The following is a 21179-nucleotide window of genomic DNA, read 5'->3' on the forward strand; positions in this document are numbered from 1 at the left end:
AGAGGTTCAGATAAGGAGCACAGATAAATATCCACAACTGCCCCTCCCCCAAAGCATGTGCATGTGTGTCTAAAAGAAAGAGAGCGAGAAAACCTCCCTTTCAGAGTCATTGTGCGCACACACACACACACACACACAGCCTGAGCTCCTGTAATCAAAAGCTTAATCTTCAGTCTCACGATATTAGAGCGACAGAAGATTAAAAAAGGAATTGCAACTTGCAACTCTTCAATAAACACAGATACGCACAGTTACAGTGAAGGCTGAGGTGACAATGTTTTACAGGATTGCAGATGTGTGTGTGTGTGTGTAACTTTTGCTATTCTATATTTGGAAATTTAAACAGTTGTCTGTGTCTCTTGAGACTCCGAGTCTAGGTTTGTCACTTTGGGATCCCCATGCATACCTGTACTGCAAGCTGAGCATTGCTGGTCACCAGCATAATTGTGTTTTGGATGCTGGTCTTTGGCATTGGGAGGCTGCTGTGCTGTTGTCTCCACCAGGCCTAGCTTGAGCAGCTTGACTTTCGTGTTCAGCCAAAGTCCATGCTGGTTAAACATACTATTCACTGGTGTCCTCCAGCTAGAATAGCATCAAATCAGTATTTTCCAGGATAAACATGGTGGTCTGAGCTGGTCTTTTCTATGGGAGCCCAATTTAGCAATTACAAAACAAAAATGTAACTGCAACTTTATGTTACAGTGTGACTTTTATTTATTTCTCGTAAATGCGAGTTTATATATTGCAGTGGGTCTATATCTCACAATGGTTTGGACTCAAAATTGCGTTTTTAAAAAAAAATGTTACTCTATAGGGGAAAAAGAGGCTTTCATACTTTTCAGAAGGGTACAATACCGTTCAAAGGTTTGACATCTGTATAGTCTTCAGTGTCACATGGTCCTTCAAAAATCATTCTAATATGATTATATTATTATCAATGTTGAAAAGAGTTGTGCTGCTTAATGATGATACATGTTCAGTATTTAGATTCATGCTTTTAGGAAAAATAAAAAGATGAATTATCAGTAGATGGATCAGTATAATAATTTAAAAACTAATTAAGTAAAAGTGGAGTGATTTGGGATCAGCCATTGTGAGAAGGGTAGAGCGTTTGTTGGGCTGAACAGCTTTAGAGGAATTAATAGAATTAATTTATCAGTGATCTGATTACAGAGATTCATTATGTGAACTAATGGAATCATCTCACGGAGTTAACCCTTCGGATTACCCACTAAAACATAATTACATTAATATTCCCATACATCAACATCACCACAAAAGACTGCGAAATAACATTTGTATTTAGAGTTTAAAGATGGAATTGAGACTGAGAGAGAATATGCGTATGTGTGTGTGTGCATGATTTCAATTCTAATTTGAAGCCATCTGGTGTCTCCAGTAGCTGCTTGCCTGCCCCACTGCCCCATGGGATTACCATGAGGATGTCAGTGAAGCCACTATCACCCTGATCTCAACACAAGCTCCCTCACACAAAGATGTTAATCAATCATTTATACTGATGTTTTGTTTGTGCACTCAACAAAGACTGAATTTGACATTAACACTTGTTCTAACGGATAGAAATAACTGCCGCTATGGCTTTGCATTCAGGTCAGTGATTGGCTGGCTTCATGAACTGAACTAAAATGACAAACTTTTACACTAGAGATCAATATCATACTTTAAACACACGGAATAAAAGTTACAGCACTATTCAAACGTTTTTAATGTGTTTTTTTTAAGAAGTCTCTTATGCTCACCAAAGCATTTCTTTGATCAAAAATACATTATATTATGAAATATATTTATGCAATTTAAAATAACTGCTTAATATATATTACAATGCAATTTATTCCTGTGATGCAAAGCTGAATTTTCAGCATCATTACTCCGGTCCTCAGTGTCACATGATCCTTCAGAAATCATTCTAATATGCTGATTTGCTGCTCAAGGAACATTTCTTATTGATTAAGTTGAAAACAGTTGTGCTGCCTGCTTCATATTTTGGTGGAACCTGTGATACTTTTTTCAGGATTATTTGATAATATATGTCAGTAAAGGCATTATAAAAGTCTTTGCTGTCACTTTAATAAATTGAATACGTACTTGCTGCAAAAAATAATCTTACAGACCCCAAACTTTTGAATGGTAGGTTACGTTTCAAGTTCATTTGTCATATTTATACATCTTTAGTAGTGAAATAATGCTTTCTGCAAACCCCTACATTGTGCACTTAGTCTGTTAAAGTAATACAAGATATATTTACAAAAATGTCAATCTAAAAAAAATTGTTATACCACAGAAATAACAGACTAAAAATATAGTTTTGAAGGAAAAAAAGCTTGAAAGAAATTTACCTCAACTAAACAGAGAGGGCATAAGTGTTACATAATGAAATATTCTAATGTGCAAAGGCCAGCAGATATGTCATATGATTGATAACTAGTACATAGTGCAAAAGTTTCACACTGCAGTCAATACAACAGATGACACAGCATGATTCAACCAAGTACAAAGTCTCTAAAACAAGGTATTATAACATCTTGATGCCATAGCATGGTTCTGTTTATTGAGTTGCATCCTCTGCTGCCTGTCTATCCTCTGACTGAGACAGGAAGAAAAGAATAACACGAGATAGCATAGAGAGCTAAAGAAAGCGATGGTTGGGAGGGAATGAGCGCGAGAGAGAGAGAGAGAGAGGGGGGGGGGGACGGAAGGATGTAGTGTGACGAAGAGGCTGATAAAATGGATTTCCCCTCTAGTTGCCATGGCAACAGTGGTAGTGGATGAATGATTTTCAGTACAGTCAGGTAGCTGCGAGCAATAGGCTGAAGAGAACAGGACAGCACAGCTTTAAAGAGAGGTGGAGCAGGATTTTCTTGCTCACAAACATGTGATTGTAATTGCTCTTGTTCACCCACTTTGGGACAGACAGCTGTACTATGAGAGACTGTATAGTTATGAGAGACTTTTTTTATGAAAGCAACCCACAAACACTGCTTACGCAAACAAAACCCTCAAGATGATGCAGTGACGTCTTCAATGCTCATACAGACATTCTCTTGAAACACTTTGCTAGTATTGGTGCTTCCCAGTAAATGTCTGAGGAACACAATTCACAGCACACCAAACGAATAAAAAGAATAATCACATATTTTCCTAGTGACCAGGTACTCATATCTATTTTGGAAAAGAAGAGACAACAAAGACTACAAATAAAAAAAGGCAAATTTGGCAAGTATTATGTGATTCATTTTATGCCTAATTTGCATTAGCCTATATATTTACAGTATTAATAATAGTCATTAGTTATGCCTGTTATTGGTGCTCTCAGTTTCTTCTTTATTTAAACACATAAAAATAAATATTAATTTTGATATTGATTCATCTCAGCCGTCTAATAAACGCTGTTTTATTTTACCAGTGGGTTGTTGGTCAATAAAAAAGGTTGTAAAGGTAATAAAAGTCTAAAGGTTGCACCCATGGACCAACTGTAATGTGGGTTAAAACTGCAGAGCTTTGAACGTGAGTCTCTGAGAAATATCTTCACTAACATAACGGTTAACTGAAACTGATAGACAGTGCTGAAGTATTTTAGACTTGTTGACTTAAAATATGTTTTACAAATCACATGTTAGTTTAAGTTTAAACTGTACACAACAACTCTGCAAAGAGCATACAAACAGTGACACTTAAAAAGGGTGACAAGGACAAAATACATTTTGTTCAATTAAAAGTTCACTAAATGGGAAGGAAAGCAGTGGACAACAAAGCCAAACCAATATTTAATGGCACTTAGTGGCTAACAGCATAAAGTGTGGAGCCCAAGAAATGGACATGAAATGCTAGTTTAAACAGAAAGAGAGCGTTTAATTATCCTTCCAGTGAGAGAAACAGTAATTTACTAAACAATTCATGGTAACAAGCATGTGCCATGTTTAAACAGCTACACAAGTGTTAACATCGTTGTTTAGCGTATAGTAGAGCTATTGCTCACAAGAAAGAACACGGAGGACATCTGCTGGCAAAGATGTGTCACTGCAAAGAGAGGACTACACATCGACTGATTTTGTGCAGAATAGTTAGCACACATACATTTAGAAGACATACTTCCTTAAAAGCCACAAATATGTTATCTATCTATAAAAATAATAGTAATACTTATAATTTAGTTGTTTTTTAAAATACGTTTGCCTTCTAAAGCAGTGTTTATGTTCTTTTAAATAAAAGTATATGCTTCAATAGTTTATTGTGTTTGTGAAATGGACACAAATTTTGCAAAGATGTCAATGTATTTTACATGTCTTTTTAGCCCACACAAGCCAAACTGGGCAATAACAAATCTGGGCTATTGTAAAACTGACTAGCAGCATTTGACACTGGTTCACGGTATCATAAAGTCCCCGAAAAAAATATTAAAGTTTCCAAACTTATTTTTTCATTATGTCTAAGTTCAGAGAAATATGAAATCGATGTTATGGATTACAAAGTTCCCATATTGTGACTAAACATATTGTGTTCCTAACACTTCAAATGAACGAATTCAAAACACACTTCTCAATTTTCATTATACTGAACAAACGTTTAACCCTAACATTACATAAGGTGATAAATATCAAGCAAGAAAGAATTTTTTTTGCCACTTACCATAACTAAAGAGAAGAGTTTTGTGAGTTAGCTGACGTTTGATTACGCATAATTGGGGCGGGACTAAACCCGTTCAGTTCCCGGGAACGCAAATAGCACGTGGTTTGTAACCGGCTGCTGCTGCGCCTGCAGTTGATTCACGTTTTTCCACACACACACAGTTGAGTTGTAAGATGGCGGCGCGGTGGGGAACAGGCGAGGAGATGTTAAAAGCCTGTAATACTCAAATGTTCACCCCGGTGAATCTTGACGAGGTGAGAACTGCACATATTGATACTTATATGATGTTGTGCCAGAATGAAATTGATGACATTCATCACTGTGCCAAATATTCAAGGTAAATACGCGATTATGTGCAGGACTTTGTGACACGTGGATGCTGATGCTCCATCATTTTTTCAATTTGGGAAAAAACATAAAAACAAACAGATTTAGCATTCTCCAGGTGTTGCTAGATTTCGTACGTGTTTTCACTGAGCTCGCTTGTCAAGGGATTGATGCAAAAGTTTGCTCGTTTTAGATGATGTTGCCATGCATTTGCATTCATAACTTTATCACTCTAGACCAGTGATTAAACAACAAATTATCGTTTTAATAAAAAAAATAGGAGAGTTTTGTTTTTCGTAAACTCTAAACGCATTGTTTTGTGGTTTTAATGTTATCGATAATCTGTAACCAGGAATTGTTAGCTGTTTGAATGTGTCAGTTCTGAAGGAGAATTCCAATTTAATGTATGTATTTTGAAATTATTTATTAGTAAGTTCTTAGTACACATCCCATTGTTGATCAAATGTGGCTTTCTTGTTGTTTGTTACATTTTCAAGTAACTCACACCCACGTGGCTGATTGAATGAATCTAACAGTGTTTATGCATGGTCGTACATTTAACTTAAACATTTAACACTGAAACTGCGATTATCAGGCAACGGACACTTTTTTTATGTATTCTACTCCGAGTGTTTGCATTTATTACCTATTCATTTCTTATATGGCATGGTCGTGAATGTAAATTAAAAAGTTAGCCCCATGTTGTTCAATGCGGTTTGCGTTGACTAGCTGTCCAGCACGTGGTGCAGGTATGGGTGGGACAGTCATGTTGGGCCATGTGTATTTACTGACAGCACTCTTTAATTCAGCCCATTTAGTTTTTAAAACGAAAACGGTTTGTTATCAAGCTGGCCTAAAGATGCAATCTAGATATATTTTAAGAAAATGACAGTGGCCATGCAGAATGTGTGGTAGCACACGGCGTGTTTTGAACTGTGCCGGTGTTGGGTTTGCCCAGTAATGCACTGCGGCAGGATGACGTGTGTGCGCAACACGTGGTTGTAGCTACAAATGAACGCATTTAAAAATTGAACGTGCTTGCATTTTATTATTTACCACATTATATTTAACACAATTTTGAAATGCCCATTTACATTTGTTCCGATTTAAATAGCTTGTCTATGCATGCTCTTTGAGTTTTAGTGTTTTGCTTTCAAATTCATGAGCATAATATTATTAAAATGATCAAAACAAAGAGAGTTGATTATTAACAATGTTTCACTTGAAGTCATGTGAATAAATGATTCCATGAGCTGTATTAACACTAAAGCTGACCATAACATCAGCTGCTGCAGAACAGGCCAGCGATTACAAGCCTTGAAGACAGCACATTGTTTGCATTTCTTAAATATGGGAACATTAACTTGCTTACAAACTCAGCTAATGCATATTTCACCATGCAGTGATTTCTGGTTTTAGAAGCACATTTAATTCTGAAAGTATTGTTTTAAAAACATATGATATTATTACTTAAGTTAATAATTGTGTAGCATCAGCCAGACTGTCCAGTAAACTAATGGAAATGACTGCTTGAAGTCTTGAGTTTCATTTGATATTTTTCTATGGAGTGGTCTGGTGATGGGTCAAGTAAGACCAAACATTAAAGTCTCCATGAAATAAAAATGGACATTTTTTTTTTATGGAATATTGCAGGCAGAGATCCTTCAGGGAAGCTTCACTGGAAGCTGTCTGGAGTATCCCAGCCTTAACAACGGAGATGCTCTGGAGGTTTTACATGGCTGCTTGGATCCTTCTATTCTGTCCATTTTTGAGGACAACCCCACTGGAGAAGTAAATAATGCCTTTATAAAACTGTTCATTGCATAATTTGGAATTTCAAATTTCATGTCAGTCAGCAATGGTATTCACAAAATGCTTCCTTTGTTTCAGGTTAAATGTAATATTGATGAGGAAAGTGAAGCAACACTGCTCACAGCTCTCACTGAAATACTTGACAATGTTGATGATGAGAACTTATCCCCTTTTGACACTCTGCCGGATTCAGACCTGTTCTCAGGACAGAAGGAACACTCATCGGTGAGTCTCCAGTCGGTCTTCACCTGTCCAAGCATGTCAGGAATGCAATAGAAAGTTTTTCGTTTTTTTGAACAGCTTGATGCATTTTCAGATACTTATTTTCTTTTATCCACTCTAGTTGAGAAAGATGTTTTCACGGTCTCCTCCAGAGGCATTGATTCATGCAAGACAATTTCCTGGAAAGGTATTTAAGTTCTGAATCTTCATTCCTCGTCCATTTAAAAAAAAAAAAAAAAAAAAACTAAATAGGTTCATTAAATTTGTTTTTGATGGCAGCACAAAAGGGGGGGGGGGGGTCTAATTGTTTTTTTGTTTTTCCCTCAATGTATAACTAATGTGAGACAATGTTTTTGTTTTAGAGTCTCCCACGAATGCAGAGAGCATCCAAGCAGAACAGTGAAGGAGAAGAGGAGGAAGATGGGGATGCTAGTTTTTCAAACCCAATAGCTAATATTGATTTGTCATCACTGGAGGAATTTGATTGGTGCCTTCCAGTGTCCTTAGAACAGGATGGAGAGAGCATGCCTGTCACTCTAAGCGATTTAGTAAAACACATGCACCCTTACTGCATGACATTATGTATGGAAGGAGAAGAGGGACAAGAGCATCTCCTGCCCGAGGGGGGCCTCGTGCTAGAAGTGGTTGATCAAGGAGAGCATGGAGAGCCCATCCTGGCAATCCCAGATCTCGGCATCCCTTTTTCTCACACAGACTCTGCAGAAGGAGAGCAAAGAGTTCCGGAAAAAAGCATAAACAAGCTAGAACCAAAGCCTGAGGATAGTGCTGAAAAATTACCACCACCTTCTGAAGTATCTCTTGTTGAAGAGGAGAAAAAGGTTGGCAAGTTATGTAAAGGGAAAAAGAAATGTAAACCTGTTAAAGCTGATCTGGTTGAACAGAGAATTTTGAGAAGCTCAAGAGTTAAAGAGGAGCCCCAGAAGAAACAGCAGAAAGAACAAAAGAAGAAAAAGGTGACTTTTTCACCCGTTCATTTATCGACAGAGCCTGAGAGACCCAAAATTGTTCGTCCAACACAGTTGATGACCCCTGAGCCACGAGTTGAGAAGGAGCACATCATGACCCCTCAAGCTGAAGCAAAAATCACTGACTCACAGCCAGAGAAGAAAGCTCTTAAAAAGTCTTTAGAGGAAGAACCACCCTCAAAACAAGAGCCTGTTAGTGAGCAGCATGCTGTTTGTCAGCGTAATGAAACCAAGCCCAAACCTCTCAGTTTACAGCAGTACCGTCTCCTCCGCCAGCAGAAGAAACCAGACCCTGTGGACAAAACGGAGGATTACAGCACTAAATGGCCCAAGTTGCCTGAAGCGCCCAAGGAGCTTCCCCTAATACCTTGCCTGCCAGACCCAAACCCCAGAGACCCACGTAAAACCTTGCATACTCCTGTTAAAAAAGACCTTGCACCTGAAATCATGCCTGCATGGCACCCGAGAGGCCCTGCTGCTCCCCCAACACCTGAAGCATTACTCATCCCTCCAGCTTCACTGATGGTTTCCTCTAAGAAACCTGCAACTTCTAAAGCATCAACCCCTCCACCTTCAGGTACATCTGAAAGTTTACCCCATTCAGTCCACTCATCACCCCAGAAACTACCTACTCCCATCAGCGTGCCACAAAACACTATTCATACCGAGACCTCTACCCCGATCAGACGTGTGGCTGAGGTGCCTCCTGAAAGGATGGTTTCACCACCAGTGTCCACTACATCTGGAGACTCTCACGGTCTCAATGCACCTAGTTATAAGGAATGTTTACATAGTCACCCCAATGCTGCTCATCTGTGTGAAGATGTGCCATCTAAAGATCCCTCAAGGCCTCAGATGATCACTACACCAGTTCAGAGCTCAAACTCTATTCCTCTTAAACCTAGTGCTGCTGTGCCTGCAAAGAGAGAGACCGAGCAGGTTGTTTTGGCCCCCGTGCCTGATCAAGCCAAAAACACCCTGCCAACTAATTCTAAAAAGCTGACCCCACGGTTACAGCCTCATATTGCACCGATAGCTATTCAGCCGTTTTTCTCAGCTCAAGTTCAGGCTAGAGTTGTTGAACTGGCAGAGCAGATGAGGATGGTTTCTTCGGATATCACCAAACCGAAGAACACCACAGTTGAGCTGATTGAGTCGTTCACAAATGAAATTGGTGAGCATTTTTCCGTATGTAATTAAGAGTTTCAGTTGATTGGATTATGATGAACTTTTTCTCTCAGGTATTGAAGCTGCTGATCTTACAAGCCTCCTGGAGCAGTTTGAGGAGTCTCAGAGTAAGTGATGTGTCTGAGCACTTTTTCTTAAAGTATTTGTTCACCAATTTCTTTGGAAACCAATGCGCCTCCTTAGTGAACACATACACCCACTGCCATCTTTAGAATACAGACCATTAGTTTGTAAGCAACTAGGCCACACTAACGTTTGGAGAAAGATGGCATTCCTGGGACAAAGGAATTTGTGTCCATTTTGCCAGGTCAAGCACAGATTGCAAGTACAGAGTTCAGTTTAACATGACCCAGTGGGTTAGATAAGACTGTTGTCACACCACCGTGTTCATCTTATCTTGATGTATTATTAATGGCATTTGGTTCAAATGAGTTAAAATGGCTTTAAGGTTTTGTACCCTTTTCCTAGTGGAATTCTGTTTAACCAGAGTGGTGTAGTGGTTGTAAAATGATAAAACATTAACCAGTCATATAGAACCAGTCCAGCTTAAAAAAAAAGAAAAGAGGGTGTGGTATTCCTAAAGGTGCGGTCAGATTTACAATTGCTTGGCAATTTCATGGGCTTAATCCAGTCATTCCAATAAGAATTGGCCCCTGTGGAAAATAGGTAACTTTGCTCATTTTCTAGTTTGAGTTGACTGCGGTGAAACTGTTAGTGAAAGTTTTTGCTTGAAAGTGACTTCTGTGTGAGCTCTGCTTTATACACCACGTTATTAACAATAGACAATGAATATTTTTGCCACGAAAAGGTGCTGATATTACATTAATGTGACCACACCTTAAGGGTAGGGTCTGTAACTTTAAGAGAGGGCGTGGCTTTAATGAAAACAGCTGCCATGTGCTAGTGTTCATTGAACTGCTGGAATTCTGCCCTGTTAACAAAACCATTTTAAAACCAGTTGGCTGTCTTTGTCTGAGGACATGCAGGGGCTGAATACTGACTGTGTACCCATTAAACAAGCATTTATCTTTAGTCTGCTGTTTCTCAGCTGTTGAGTGGGGAAGTTTTGTAGTGTATCACAATACATGCTTTTTGTCGTGGCCGTGATCTGCTAAATGCTGAACAATTTTATTGTTGCAGTTATTTTAAGGGTCTGTCCCACTTTCACCTCCTGTATTTGGTCATTCACAACCCTCCTTTTTTCTTTCCAGCAAAAGAAGAGCCAAGGGTACCGGAGGTCTGTGGTAGAGCAGCCGCTGTAGGAAACTCCAGGTGAGTATCATGAGGCAGAGTGATGGAGTTACCCTACAGCCATTGTGCTGCTCTTGCACCAAACTCAATGTTTGTGTGTGTGGCCATAAGCCACATTTCACCAAGACCTGCCGAAACAAATGAAGTCTCTCAACATGACTTCAGAATGTGAAGGTGGCCATTAGAGACAAACATGAGCATAGCTTGTGTCAGTCTGAGTGATGTTTTAACAACATCAGCAATTCAAAGCTTTTGATGTTGCCATTGCAAATTGTATTTATTCCCTTTTATTTTCTTAATTCAGTTATGAGCAGCAGGTGGAGACTAAGGCCCTGGAGAAAACCCGCAACCATGACCTGGGAAGCACAGCCGGTAAAATAAATAAAAAATAATAATTTAGTGTGCAATATATTTTATATACACTATTCAAAAGTCTCTGATGATCACCATAGCAAAATGCAGTAAAAACTGTAATATTGTGTAATATAATTACAATTTAAAATACATTTTCTATTGTCCATGGAAAAATCTTAAAATCTTTTTTATTCCTGGCAAAGCCAAAGCTAAATTTCCAGCATCATTACTCTAGTCTTCAGTGTCACATCTTCCTTCAGAAATCATTATAATATGCTGATTAGCTGCTCAAGAAATGTTTCTTATTATTATCATCAATGTTGAAAACATTTGTGCTGCCTAATGTTTTTTTGTGGAAAGTGATACTTTTTTCTTTAAAAGTTTAAAACGACAGCATTTATTTGAATTTGAAATATTTTGTAACATTATTATGTCTTTACTGTCATGTATTTTCCATGGATGGATCCATTTAATGCATCCTTGGTGATGTTAATTTAGAATTTCTTTAAAAAAGAAGTGTTGCTGACCCCAAACTTTTAAATGGTAGTGTATATATAATATAGCTTGTAAATTTAAATAAATTTTGTTGTAGACCTATTTTGTTATATAATGCAAACACATTCCTATATTTTATGCAAGTAATAAAATGAATAAAAGTAAACTCTTTTTATCTGAATCATCCCATAGGCCTTACACCACCTGCCACTCCCCCACACCAGATGTGGAAACCTATTGCACCGGTTTCACTACTGGGGAAAACCAAGAAGTCGGAGGTCCTTAAGCCAACTCCTAGCAAGGCCATTCAGATAGAAGCAAAACCACTCCCTTCAAATAAGCTGCGCAGCAAGCCTCCGACCCCTACTACCACTGGGCAGACTCAACCTTTCTCCCTTGACCATGACTATTGCCTCCCTCCAAAAGAAGCCAATCAAAATGAAGTTGGCAGTCGATGGAATGTCAAACAACAGCCTAGCATTCTTATCAAGACTGTCGAGCTGTCCTCCATTAAGCCGACGCAGAACAGTGTCTCCAAGGCTTCATCAACTCCAGTTACAGAAGGAAACCTCAGCTTCAGTCAACCTTCTGCAGATACAAGGTGCACATTAAACCGCTCTACCTTGGTGACTCCAGATGCCTCTCCAAACAGGCCTGACTCTGAAAGCTCTTTACTGGATGAAGCAAAATGTAACCAGCAAAAAACTCTGGACTACTCTGAGTGTTCCTCCAGACAGTACCAGCAGGACAGAGGCCGCGCAAAGCGAAGATACAGAGCCCAATCCTCTAGTAGCTCAGAATCCAGTTCTGAATCCTCCTCCAGATCACGTTCACCACCCAGGAAAAGGTCCGCTTTGACTTTGTCTATGGTTATTATACATATATGATAATTAAAAAGTAATGTTGAGAGCACAGTATCCTTTTTTTTTTACAATTACAGATACAGGTCTCGTCACTCCAGCAGCGGATCCAGTTGTTCATCTCTGTCTCGATCTCGTTCCCGATCCAGCTCCAGGTCATTTTCCCCACCCCGTCGGCGTCGATATTCCTATTCAAGCTCACGCTCTGGATCTTGGAGTCACAGCCGCTCTAGATCCAGGTCCCGCTCCTCTGATTCTCATGGACATCTGCGTTGGAAAACTCATAGAAGGTGAGAACTGGCATGATAGCAAATACTGTGCTGTCATCTGTGTATTTTTATTTGTTATTTTTGTATCATTGAGATACTATTATAGTTAAATATTTTGAATTAGGTGTTTTTCTGTTTTCATTGTCATTTTAAAGTTTAAGTAATTTTGATGCACATCTGTCATTTATGTATTTTTGCTTTTAATGTCTCTAAAATTTGTATTAGTTTTAGATTTATGTAATTTTAGTACATTGTTAAAGTTGGCATGAAACAGAAGTTGCAATAGCATTTTCGCTATTGTGACATTCTGTATATCCAGGTGAAACTGCTTCTTGGACCAGAAGGACAGGACTTGATTTTGTCCATCTGCAATTGATTGGATGGTTGTGGTTTGCTATTGCTGTGATCTCATGTGAGAGACAGGTTGTCCTGTCCTTGCGCCAGTAAACGCATCATCAGAGGCCCTGTTTACACCTGGTATTAAGAACTATATTCCTCAATCTGATTACAAGTGGATGACGCTAAACACGTGTAAACGGGGTCTAAAACATTTTGCGCTTGTCCACTTCCAGGGGTAGTTGAAAACGCATTCGACCAGATTGCTTTTGTAGTGTAGCCGCTCATGTGTTCGAATAACTGCAAAAGACCTCCTTCTCTCCACCTTCTAACCTAACGCGTAATCATTATGGTAAGCGGTAGCCAGGCGGGATTTCAACTTTGTCGGCTGAAGACCCAAGTTTGGTTTGAAGACGAAAAATGTACCAAGCACAATTTTCTCTCACCATTCCTGATTTTTTATTTCCCCGTCATCTCCTTTCACATCCATTAGATTGAAAGATCTGAAAAGCCCATACATCTACCCAACGATAGAGCCCAAAAGTGGACAAAAGAGACGGATTAAAACATCAGGTGTAAATGGGAATCCCTCGTTTACTTGTGATCCGATCGAGCAAAATGCATCTTAAAGTGCCCCTATTGTGCTATTTTAAAGTTTCCTAATGTTGTTTGAGTCTCCTACAACAGGTTTACATGCATCAAAGGTCAAAAAAAGAACTTTCATTTTCTCATAATACACATTTGCACATCACCACATTTTCAATTATTCTCAAACGACTCGTCAATGAATCAATCTCTCTAAATCCTTCCTTTCCGCAAGCTACTCTGCTCTGATTGGCCAGACAGCTCAGTCTGTTGTGATTGGTTTACCGTGTACAGCGCACGTGTCGAAAACAAAAACGCCCATTGCCAAAACATCGTCAGCTCTGCTTGTCCTGAGGCTTCCTACACCGTAAACTAAACACAGTTACAAACAATGACGTCGATTTTACCATATCAATCTGAGCGCGAGTCCGATGATGAAACACTGGAAGAACTAGTTATTCAACCCGAACCTCCGTCTCAAGGACGACTCGATCAGGATGTTTCTCAGTGATACACTACTCAGTTTGAGGTACATTATGAGATGTTGCAACTGTTACGTTTATTCCTCACCATCAGCATTAAAAAGTAGCCTGACTACGTCAGACTTCGTACTTCCGCTCAATTTCAGTTCGCGTCTGGACTCAGTCTGAGATAGCGACCTATCTCTCAGTTTTCCTCCGGCCTGAAAACAGCCGGCCAATCAACGAACAGAGGGCTGGCTGAGAGCCGTGACGTAGACGCTAAAGCGCTGAGTTTAAGATTGTTTTTTAGGTTAAGGAAATCGAAAACGACCGCGGATATGGAGATACGGGATGCAATTCGCTCTATTGTGGAGAATATTCCCGGCATTTGTAAACTGAAGCCCGAACAAGAGTGTTTGTTAAACATTTTGAATGGAGGTGATGTTTAAGTTGGAGAGAGAGGTGATTGCGTTATGTGATTGGCTTACGGGTAACCAATGATTTTATACTTCAGACAAGCGCCCGCCTGCGAGAAATTATGCCATTCCAGGCTCTGTCTACGAAGCAAAGCGAAGTAGCAGAGTTTGGTATTACCAGGCTAATTAAAAAGTGCATGTCCATCCACAAACCGATTATTTTACTTGTACTTATTTATTTACCGAGTATGTTTCTAATTTATTGCGGTAAACATGTGGAAACTGTATCAATAATGCAGAGTTCAGACTGCACGATTTTAGCCCCGATTTTGGCTCGCCGACAGGTTTTGAGAAATCGCCGACAAATGCCCGAAATCACAGGCAAATCGGTGCTCGTTCACGCGAGTGACAATCACGCAGTGTGAATGAGCAAAGAAGCGATCTCAGAGAATCGCCGACGCCCGTGAGATATTTGGCATGCTAAATATCTGGACCTGTCGGCGATTCACAATCCTGCTGTGTGAATGTGTTCTGACTGAAAACTACATCGGCGATGACCGACAGCCAACGAGAGAGCAAGATACAGGGAGGAGGAGGAGTTATAGACCAGAATATCAGTATTTTAATAAATAGGCCTATATTTACAATTATATCAAACAGAAACAAAGCACAAACATTTGCGTGACCAGAAGCAACAGCAGGACGTCATTTGCAAAATTATTTATTTACCCCCAACTCTCTTTGCAAAACACAGTCCTTGCTCCCCTCGTCTTCCCAACCATTTCCTGAATAAATGGGTTTTTTTTTTTTTTTTTTCATTTTCGCTACAAATCAGTGCACAGACAATTTGTAGGCTATCTTTTTTAATAACAAATTCAGTGTCGCGCGAGAACTCCGGTCTCACGCACGCGTGATCTTCCGTTATTTCCTATCACTTCTCGCGTTTGTTTGGTTGTGAAACGTAGTTTGCGGACCAGGCAGAAGTTGTCGGCGATTCTTTCTTTTGTAAAGACATGCAGTGTGAAACCTCCTGTCGCCGATCCATCGTGCAGTGTGAACACAGCAGAAACTGAATGTTACCCCAGATAGTCATGCAGTGTGAAAACAACTGTGACCCGATTATTTTGAAAATCGTGCAGTCTGAACTCGGCATAACAGTGCATACATTAGCCAAGCTCTAGCGTGAATGACTGATGTAACATAAACGTTGGTAAAAAAAATCTTGCTCCATGCTTAATCTTTCCTCAAAGTAGTGAGAACGACAGACAATCTGCATTAATAGACACAGTTTTAGGTAATATTGGCCCACAACTGATTAGCAGAAGTATTTCAGTAAGACAGTAATAATGTGAGTTAGCCAGTTAGCAGGAGACCTACACAATATAAAATTCAAAACACCCTGCTTCAAGAGGAAGCGGTTTGCGAATCCTGCATTTAACTCCTAGATTTGAGAACCATTCGTCAGTAAAATAAAGGGAACAAACAGCAAAAGTTTAGGATTATAATGCTGTGGTATCGTGGCTTTCCCTTCACATTGTAGAGCACAGCGTCTTCTTGACATGATGCTATCCAGTATCCACAGGAATCAGCTGCCGGTTTGAGGTTCACGTTTTCCCTGGTGTGCGCGCGCAATAAGTGCACAGGCAATATGCTTATGTTTCGTCTTGACGTCACGGCTTATGACTCATTTGAAAAACGATTCATTTCATTGACTCGGTCGACTCTTATTTTTGAAAGACAATAACTTTATATATGGTGCACTTTAGTCAGATTTAAAACTTTGCAGGATGTTTTCATTCACTTAGAGCCATGTTACACACTACATGAAAGGTCTTTTTCAAAAATCCATAATAGGGGCACTTTAATACCAGGTAAACGTAACAGTTGCAACATCTCATAATGTACCTCAAACTGAGTAGTGTATCACTGAGAAACCAGGTAAACGAGACCAGATCAGAGATATCACTGCAAGATGGAGAGGAAGTTGCTTTGATTAAAGATTATGAAGGCACATGAATTTAAAAAAAAAATTGTGCACAGATGAATCTTTATAATTAATATTGCATTATTACATAAAAAAAAAAATTACCTGGGTTTTTTTCAGAATGGAAAGAATTTCATGCTGACTATATATTTCAGTTTATTATTTCAAGTAAAGTGTTTTTTCTTATTTTGTTTTTTTATGCTTTGTTAGTACAAGTTAACTATTAACCCTGAAATGTTTTAACTTTTGACAGCCCTAATCAGAGGCCCGATTACCACCTTTCACAAAACTGCAATGAGGATACAAAGATGCGCAAAGAGAAAGCCATTGTGAGTATTTCAATCAAGGGAAATATCTTCATTTGTTCCTAAAGGCACCTTGGTGATTTGATTTCTGACATTTCAATTGAAATGTTTTTTAGGAGGAGCGGAGAGTTGTTTATGTTGGACGAATTCGAGGAAGCATGACTCGTAAGGAGCTGAAAGAACGCTTCTCATTCTTCGGAAAGATTGAGGAGTGCACTGTGCACTTTAGAGAAAATGGGTATGGCTTCTGTTGTATTTATTTGATGTATTGTTTAACATTAACAAGAGGATTGCTAACACTCCTGTTATTTCAGAGACAACTACGGCTTTGTTACATACTACAGCAAAAAGGATGCGTTTAATGCTATTGAGAATGGAAGCAGGCTGAGGGAGCAGAATGAGCTTCCATTTGACCTGTGCTTTGGAGGCAGGAGGCAGTTTTGCAAAACCAGTTATGCTGATCTTGGTGAGCTTCGCATCGTTAGCTGTTCTCCTTCCATTTAAAGTAGTGATGCACCAGAATTTATTTATTACCAAAATGAAAGCTTTCATTTAACTTAAGTTGATGCAGTCAAAACAAATATTTGGAGAAGCGCTAATTAAAAAGAAAATCTCAACCAAAAAGCCACAAAAAAAAATGAATTTTCAGTTTTGGCCAAAATAGATTTGTAAATAGATTTGTATGGCTGAAACAGTGACGTTCACCCATACAAATCTATTTTGGCAAAAACTGAAAATTCTTTTTTTTTTGCCTTTTTGGCTCAGATTTCGGTGCATCATTTATTTAGTCTTTGAAAACATTCCTATTAAAGCCTGCAGATGTGACAAGTTTCTTTTTGATGGTTTTCAGATTCAAACAGGGAGTACAATCCAAAGCCTACAAAGGGCAAATTTGATGCACTAGACTTTGACACTTTACTCAAGCAAGCTCAGAGGAACCTGAAAAGGTAACGATTATTCAAGCCACCGATGAGAAGACCTATTACCTCGGAGCAAAATGCTGCCCCACACTTCCAGTGTTGCCTCTCAATTACTGTTTTTGGTTTTTGTTTGTTTTGTTTTTCTCTTTGTTTTTTGTTTCTGCAAGTTTACACCTTCTATTGAAGTGAAGATTTGTAAGAAAAATCAAAAGTGCAAAAAAAGATCATGAAATATAATAAAACTCTGGAATGGAAAAAAAAATATAGAATTTTTTTAAAAGAATTAAATTTATTTAAATGTTTATTCTGACGCTGAATGTTGGATACATTTTAAAATGAATTGAATGGAAACATTATGTTGGGGAAAATGGGTTTATAATGCTGAATTTATTTCAATCTAAATAAACCTAAGATATAAAAATGCCTTTTTGTTGTCTCTTTTGTGATTTAAAAATTGGTTTCATTCACACAAGAAATGAGGAGACTTTTGCAGAGGATTAACAAAACATTTGTGTTAATTTGTCCAAATAAGCAACATTGATTTGAAATAAATGGTGTTTTGGGGGTCGTCTTGATTTTACAGAAACTTGAGAATGGCTAGAATACATGACTGCAGGTCTTAATTCGCCCTTACTCAAATTAAGGCCTTAAAAAGGTCATTAAATCAGGGCAAGAAAGTCATGGCATTAAATGTTGCATGCGTTGCAAAAAAAATTAATATCTTCCTCTGTAATTTTTGTCATGTTTTCCAATACAAATATCGAAACCTCTTTAAATGAAGATACATTTAATGAGATACAAATGCAAATTATGAGCTTATTCTTAAAACATCGACAAATCTCAACGAGTAACGAAAATGTGCAGGATGGGTTACACACCCGTCGCTATGGGCGGGCCATAGGGGGCCGGGCCCGCCCGCAAAAATGCTTGTGCCCCCCCACCCCAGGCACATTTTTTTTCTTAAAAAAAATTACTTTAATTTTATATTATAATAGTTGCATTTTTTATCATTAAAACATTAAAAATATATAAAGAAACAATGGTGTGATTGTGTTTGATTGATGGGAATCTACACTGCAACAGCCTATCACGGCCTCACTAAAAAGAAAGTTAGGATACGTACGTGACGTATCACGTCACTGTAGCCGCTCAACAGTTACCGCGCATTTTAAAGCTATAGTCAGATGAGTTTTCGCCGGCTTACTACTCGCTTCAGTTCGTCTGGAGAGAGGACAGCGCTGCCTCCACTCAAAGTACCGGTAGGTTCAAAGTCTCTGTGCGTGCGTGTGCGTGCGACCGTGCGTGTGTTAGGGATGGGCAAATAATTTAAAAAAGAGTTAGTAAATGCGCTTAAACTTCCAAAAACCTGTAGAGTAGTGGTCTGGGTTCAAACAGTCCAACACACAAAGTGAAGCATTAACGTGACTGGAAAGAAAGTGAGGCCTCGTTTTTCGTTGATCACGTGTTTCTCTGAAAACAATACGCGCTCCGGCACAGAGCTTCATGAGAAATTGCGCTGCGTACTCGATACGCGCTTTGAAGCTTCAGCCGCGTTTCCATTACCCTTCAAATTGCGCAAATTGAAATTACGCTCAATGGAAACACGTCAATTTCGCAAAAACTCCCATTTATCGCAAAAAAGTTTTTACGCTCGCATGAGGAGGTTTTTCAGGCAATTCGAAAAAGGAATATTTCGCAAAACTGCAATGGAAACAGTTTTTGCGCATTTACAGTCACCTGACTTAGAATACGCGGTGTGTTTGGGGTCCGTGGTATACGCAAATAATAATAGGCTAATAATTATCATCCTTATTATAACATTTATTAGGCTACATAATTATTTAGAAGATGCTTTTATCCAAAAAAAGGAACAAAGCAATTAGTCAAATGTCATTCATAATGGTTAGACAAAAATAATACAGGGCTAAGATTATCACAAATAAACACAAGATTTTGACGCATATCCAAGTGTTTGTGCAGAGTGTGGAGCGCGCGCTGCAGGCAGGGAGACGCGGGCGCGAACACTTGCGTTTTCCTATCAACAGTGGAAACAACTTAAAATACTCTATAATTTCTGGTCATACAGAAAATAATAATACATTATTCGCGCAACTATGCTTTTATTTGTGTAAACTCACAATAACAAGAAAACGTTGTGCTTTTGTAAAATAAAAGAAAACAATCATGCGCGCTTTCATGATCTCCGTGAACTGTAGCGCGAGAACTGAAACAAAGTATAGCCTATGTAGGCTAAAGCTTGAAATTTCCACTTTAAAACGAACAAATTCGAATCGAAAACTAATACCTTCTGATTATGTAATCCGTATGAAAGGTGCATTTCTCTCTAAAGGTGCATTCGCGCGGCGCGCCTCAGTGGAGATGGAGATATGTTTTTAGCCGACACTAATTTAGAAAACAATAGTTTATTAATAAAATTAAAATGCCTCGTTATTCTTTCAGACACATTTATTGTCATTAGCCTATAACTCACCTAAAGACACCTTTCTGTAGGCTGTGGTTCCAGAGACATAGGCCTAAATATGGCTCTTCTCATTCAGCACTGCGGGAAAAATATAATTTTCAGGTTCTAATTTGGCCTTAGAAAACCATTAAAATCTACTTCTTCTTTTTTTTGTATTAAGTTGTGAATATTTTAAATGTTTAATAAAGGGGCAAAAAGTCATAAACAAACATCTTAAATTTAGTCTTTTTTTTTTTTTGCGCAGCATTTGTGTACAGTTCAAATTTAAAAAAAATTGGTGTTCAACTTTGCATTTAAAAAAAACAACCACCGTTCATTTTACGTTTTGCAATACGGGTTAAATAAGGAAAAACGAATGGACACATGCAAATGTACACTGACCGTTTGTACTTTGGACAAAGTTCTTTATTAAATTCATAAAAGAAACAATAGGCTACAGGAATACTGGATTCTAAACCTCAAAGAAATGCCACAATCAGACCTCGGAGCAGAAATGAGGGAGAAACACCCAGAAACTCCTTATGCCGTTCGCAGTATACGGGTCTTTCCCTGCCATTAATGCTTGGATAACACACCACGTCTCCTTCTATTAATAATAATGTCTATTGTGGTGGTGGCTGTGATTTAGGGATATAGGCTATAAACCTACCCGTTGATGTTTAAATGACTTATCGCGAGAGGGAAAAAAGGACGTTGTAGTCGCATAACATCAGTAAATGGAAACGCCGTCATGTCGCAATAGTTGTTTATCGACATTTAGAAAAAATCGCAAAAGTTTTGCGCAAATCTGTAATGGAAACGCGCTAAATGTCAGATGTAACATCAGTGTGTGTGTGTGTGTCTCATTGGCAATGCATATCCCTCTGTTGACTGCTTCAAAATGCAATGTTTTAGAGAAGCTTCTGGACTGGTGTTACATCTAATATATGTTGTATAGTCAAGTATGTTATGGTTATTCATAACATTGCTTCTATGTAATGTGGTGTAGGCTATAGGCTACCTGGTCATAAAGCTGTTGGTTATGTTTAACGTGACGATTACGTGCTGCGCGAATAGAGTATACGATTATTATACATATACGTAGGCTAATAATAATTGTGCCCCCCCATGCATTTCACATGCCCCCCTTAAGACTGAGGTCTGGCGACGGGTCTGATGGGTTATGACATTGACATTGTGTTTCTCCCTAGACATTTACTGATGTATTGTGTTCTCTTCGATTACTCCTTGTTCTTAAAAAGTTTTAAATGTACCTTCATAAAACCTGCAGAAACCCTAA

The 21179-nt window shown here is 38.7% G+C and overlaps 2 protein-coding genes across 2 annotated transcripts in view; both read left to right on the top strand.

Annotated features, from left to right (window-relative positions):
* npm3 (nucleophosmin/nucleoplasmin, 3) overlaps nt 1-21179 on the top strand; it is a 165737-nt gene that overhangs the window by 91940 nt on the left and 52618 nt on the right. The gene's annotated exons all lie outside the window — the stretch shown is intronic.
* pprc1 (PPARG related coactivator 1) lies at nt 4741-17841 on the top strand. The gene is made up of 14 exons (XM_056269043.1): nt 4741-4901; nt 6628-6765; nt 6865-7011; nt 7130-7195; nt 7371-9168; nt 9236-9289; nt 10394-10454; nt 10738-10805; nt 11475-12129; nt 12223-12432; nt 16447-16522; nt 16615-16736; nt 16813-16964; nt 17349-17841. The coding sequence occupies exons 1-14, from the start codon at nt 4821-4823 to the stop codon at nt 17447-17449; spliced, it is 3729 nt and encodes a 1242-aa protein (XP_056125018.1). The 5' UTR covers nt 4741-4820; the 3' UTR covers nt 17450-17841.

The sequence above is a fragment of the Rhinichthys klamathensis genome, unplaced genomic scaffold (assembly GCF_029890125.1).
Source record: "Rhinichthys klamathensis goyatoka isolate OS25496 unplaced genomic scaffold, OSU_Roscu_1.1 h1tg000280l_1, whole genome shotgun sequence".
NCBI classification, from domain to species: Eukaryota; Metazoa; Chordata; class Actinopteri; order Cypriniformes; family Leuciscidae; genus Rhinichthys; species Rhinichthys klamathensis.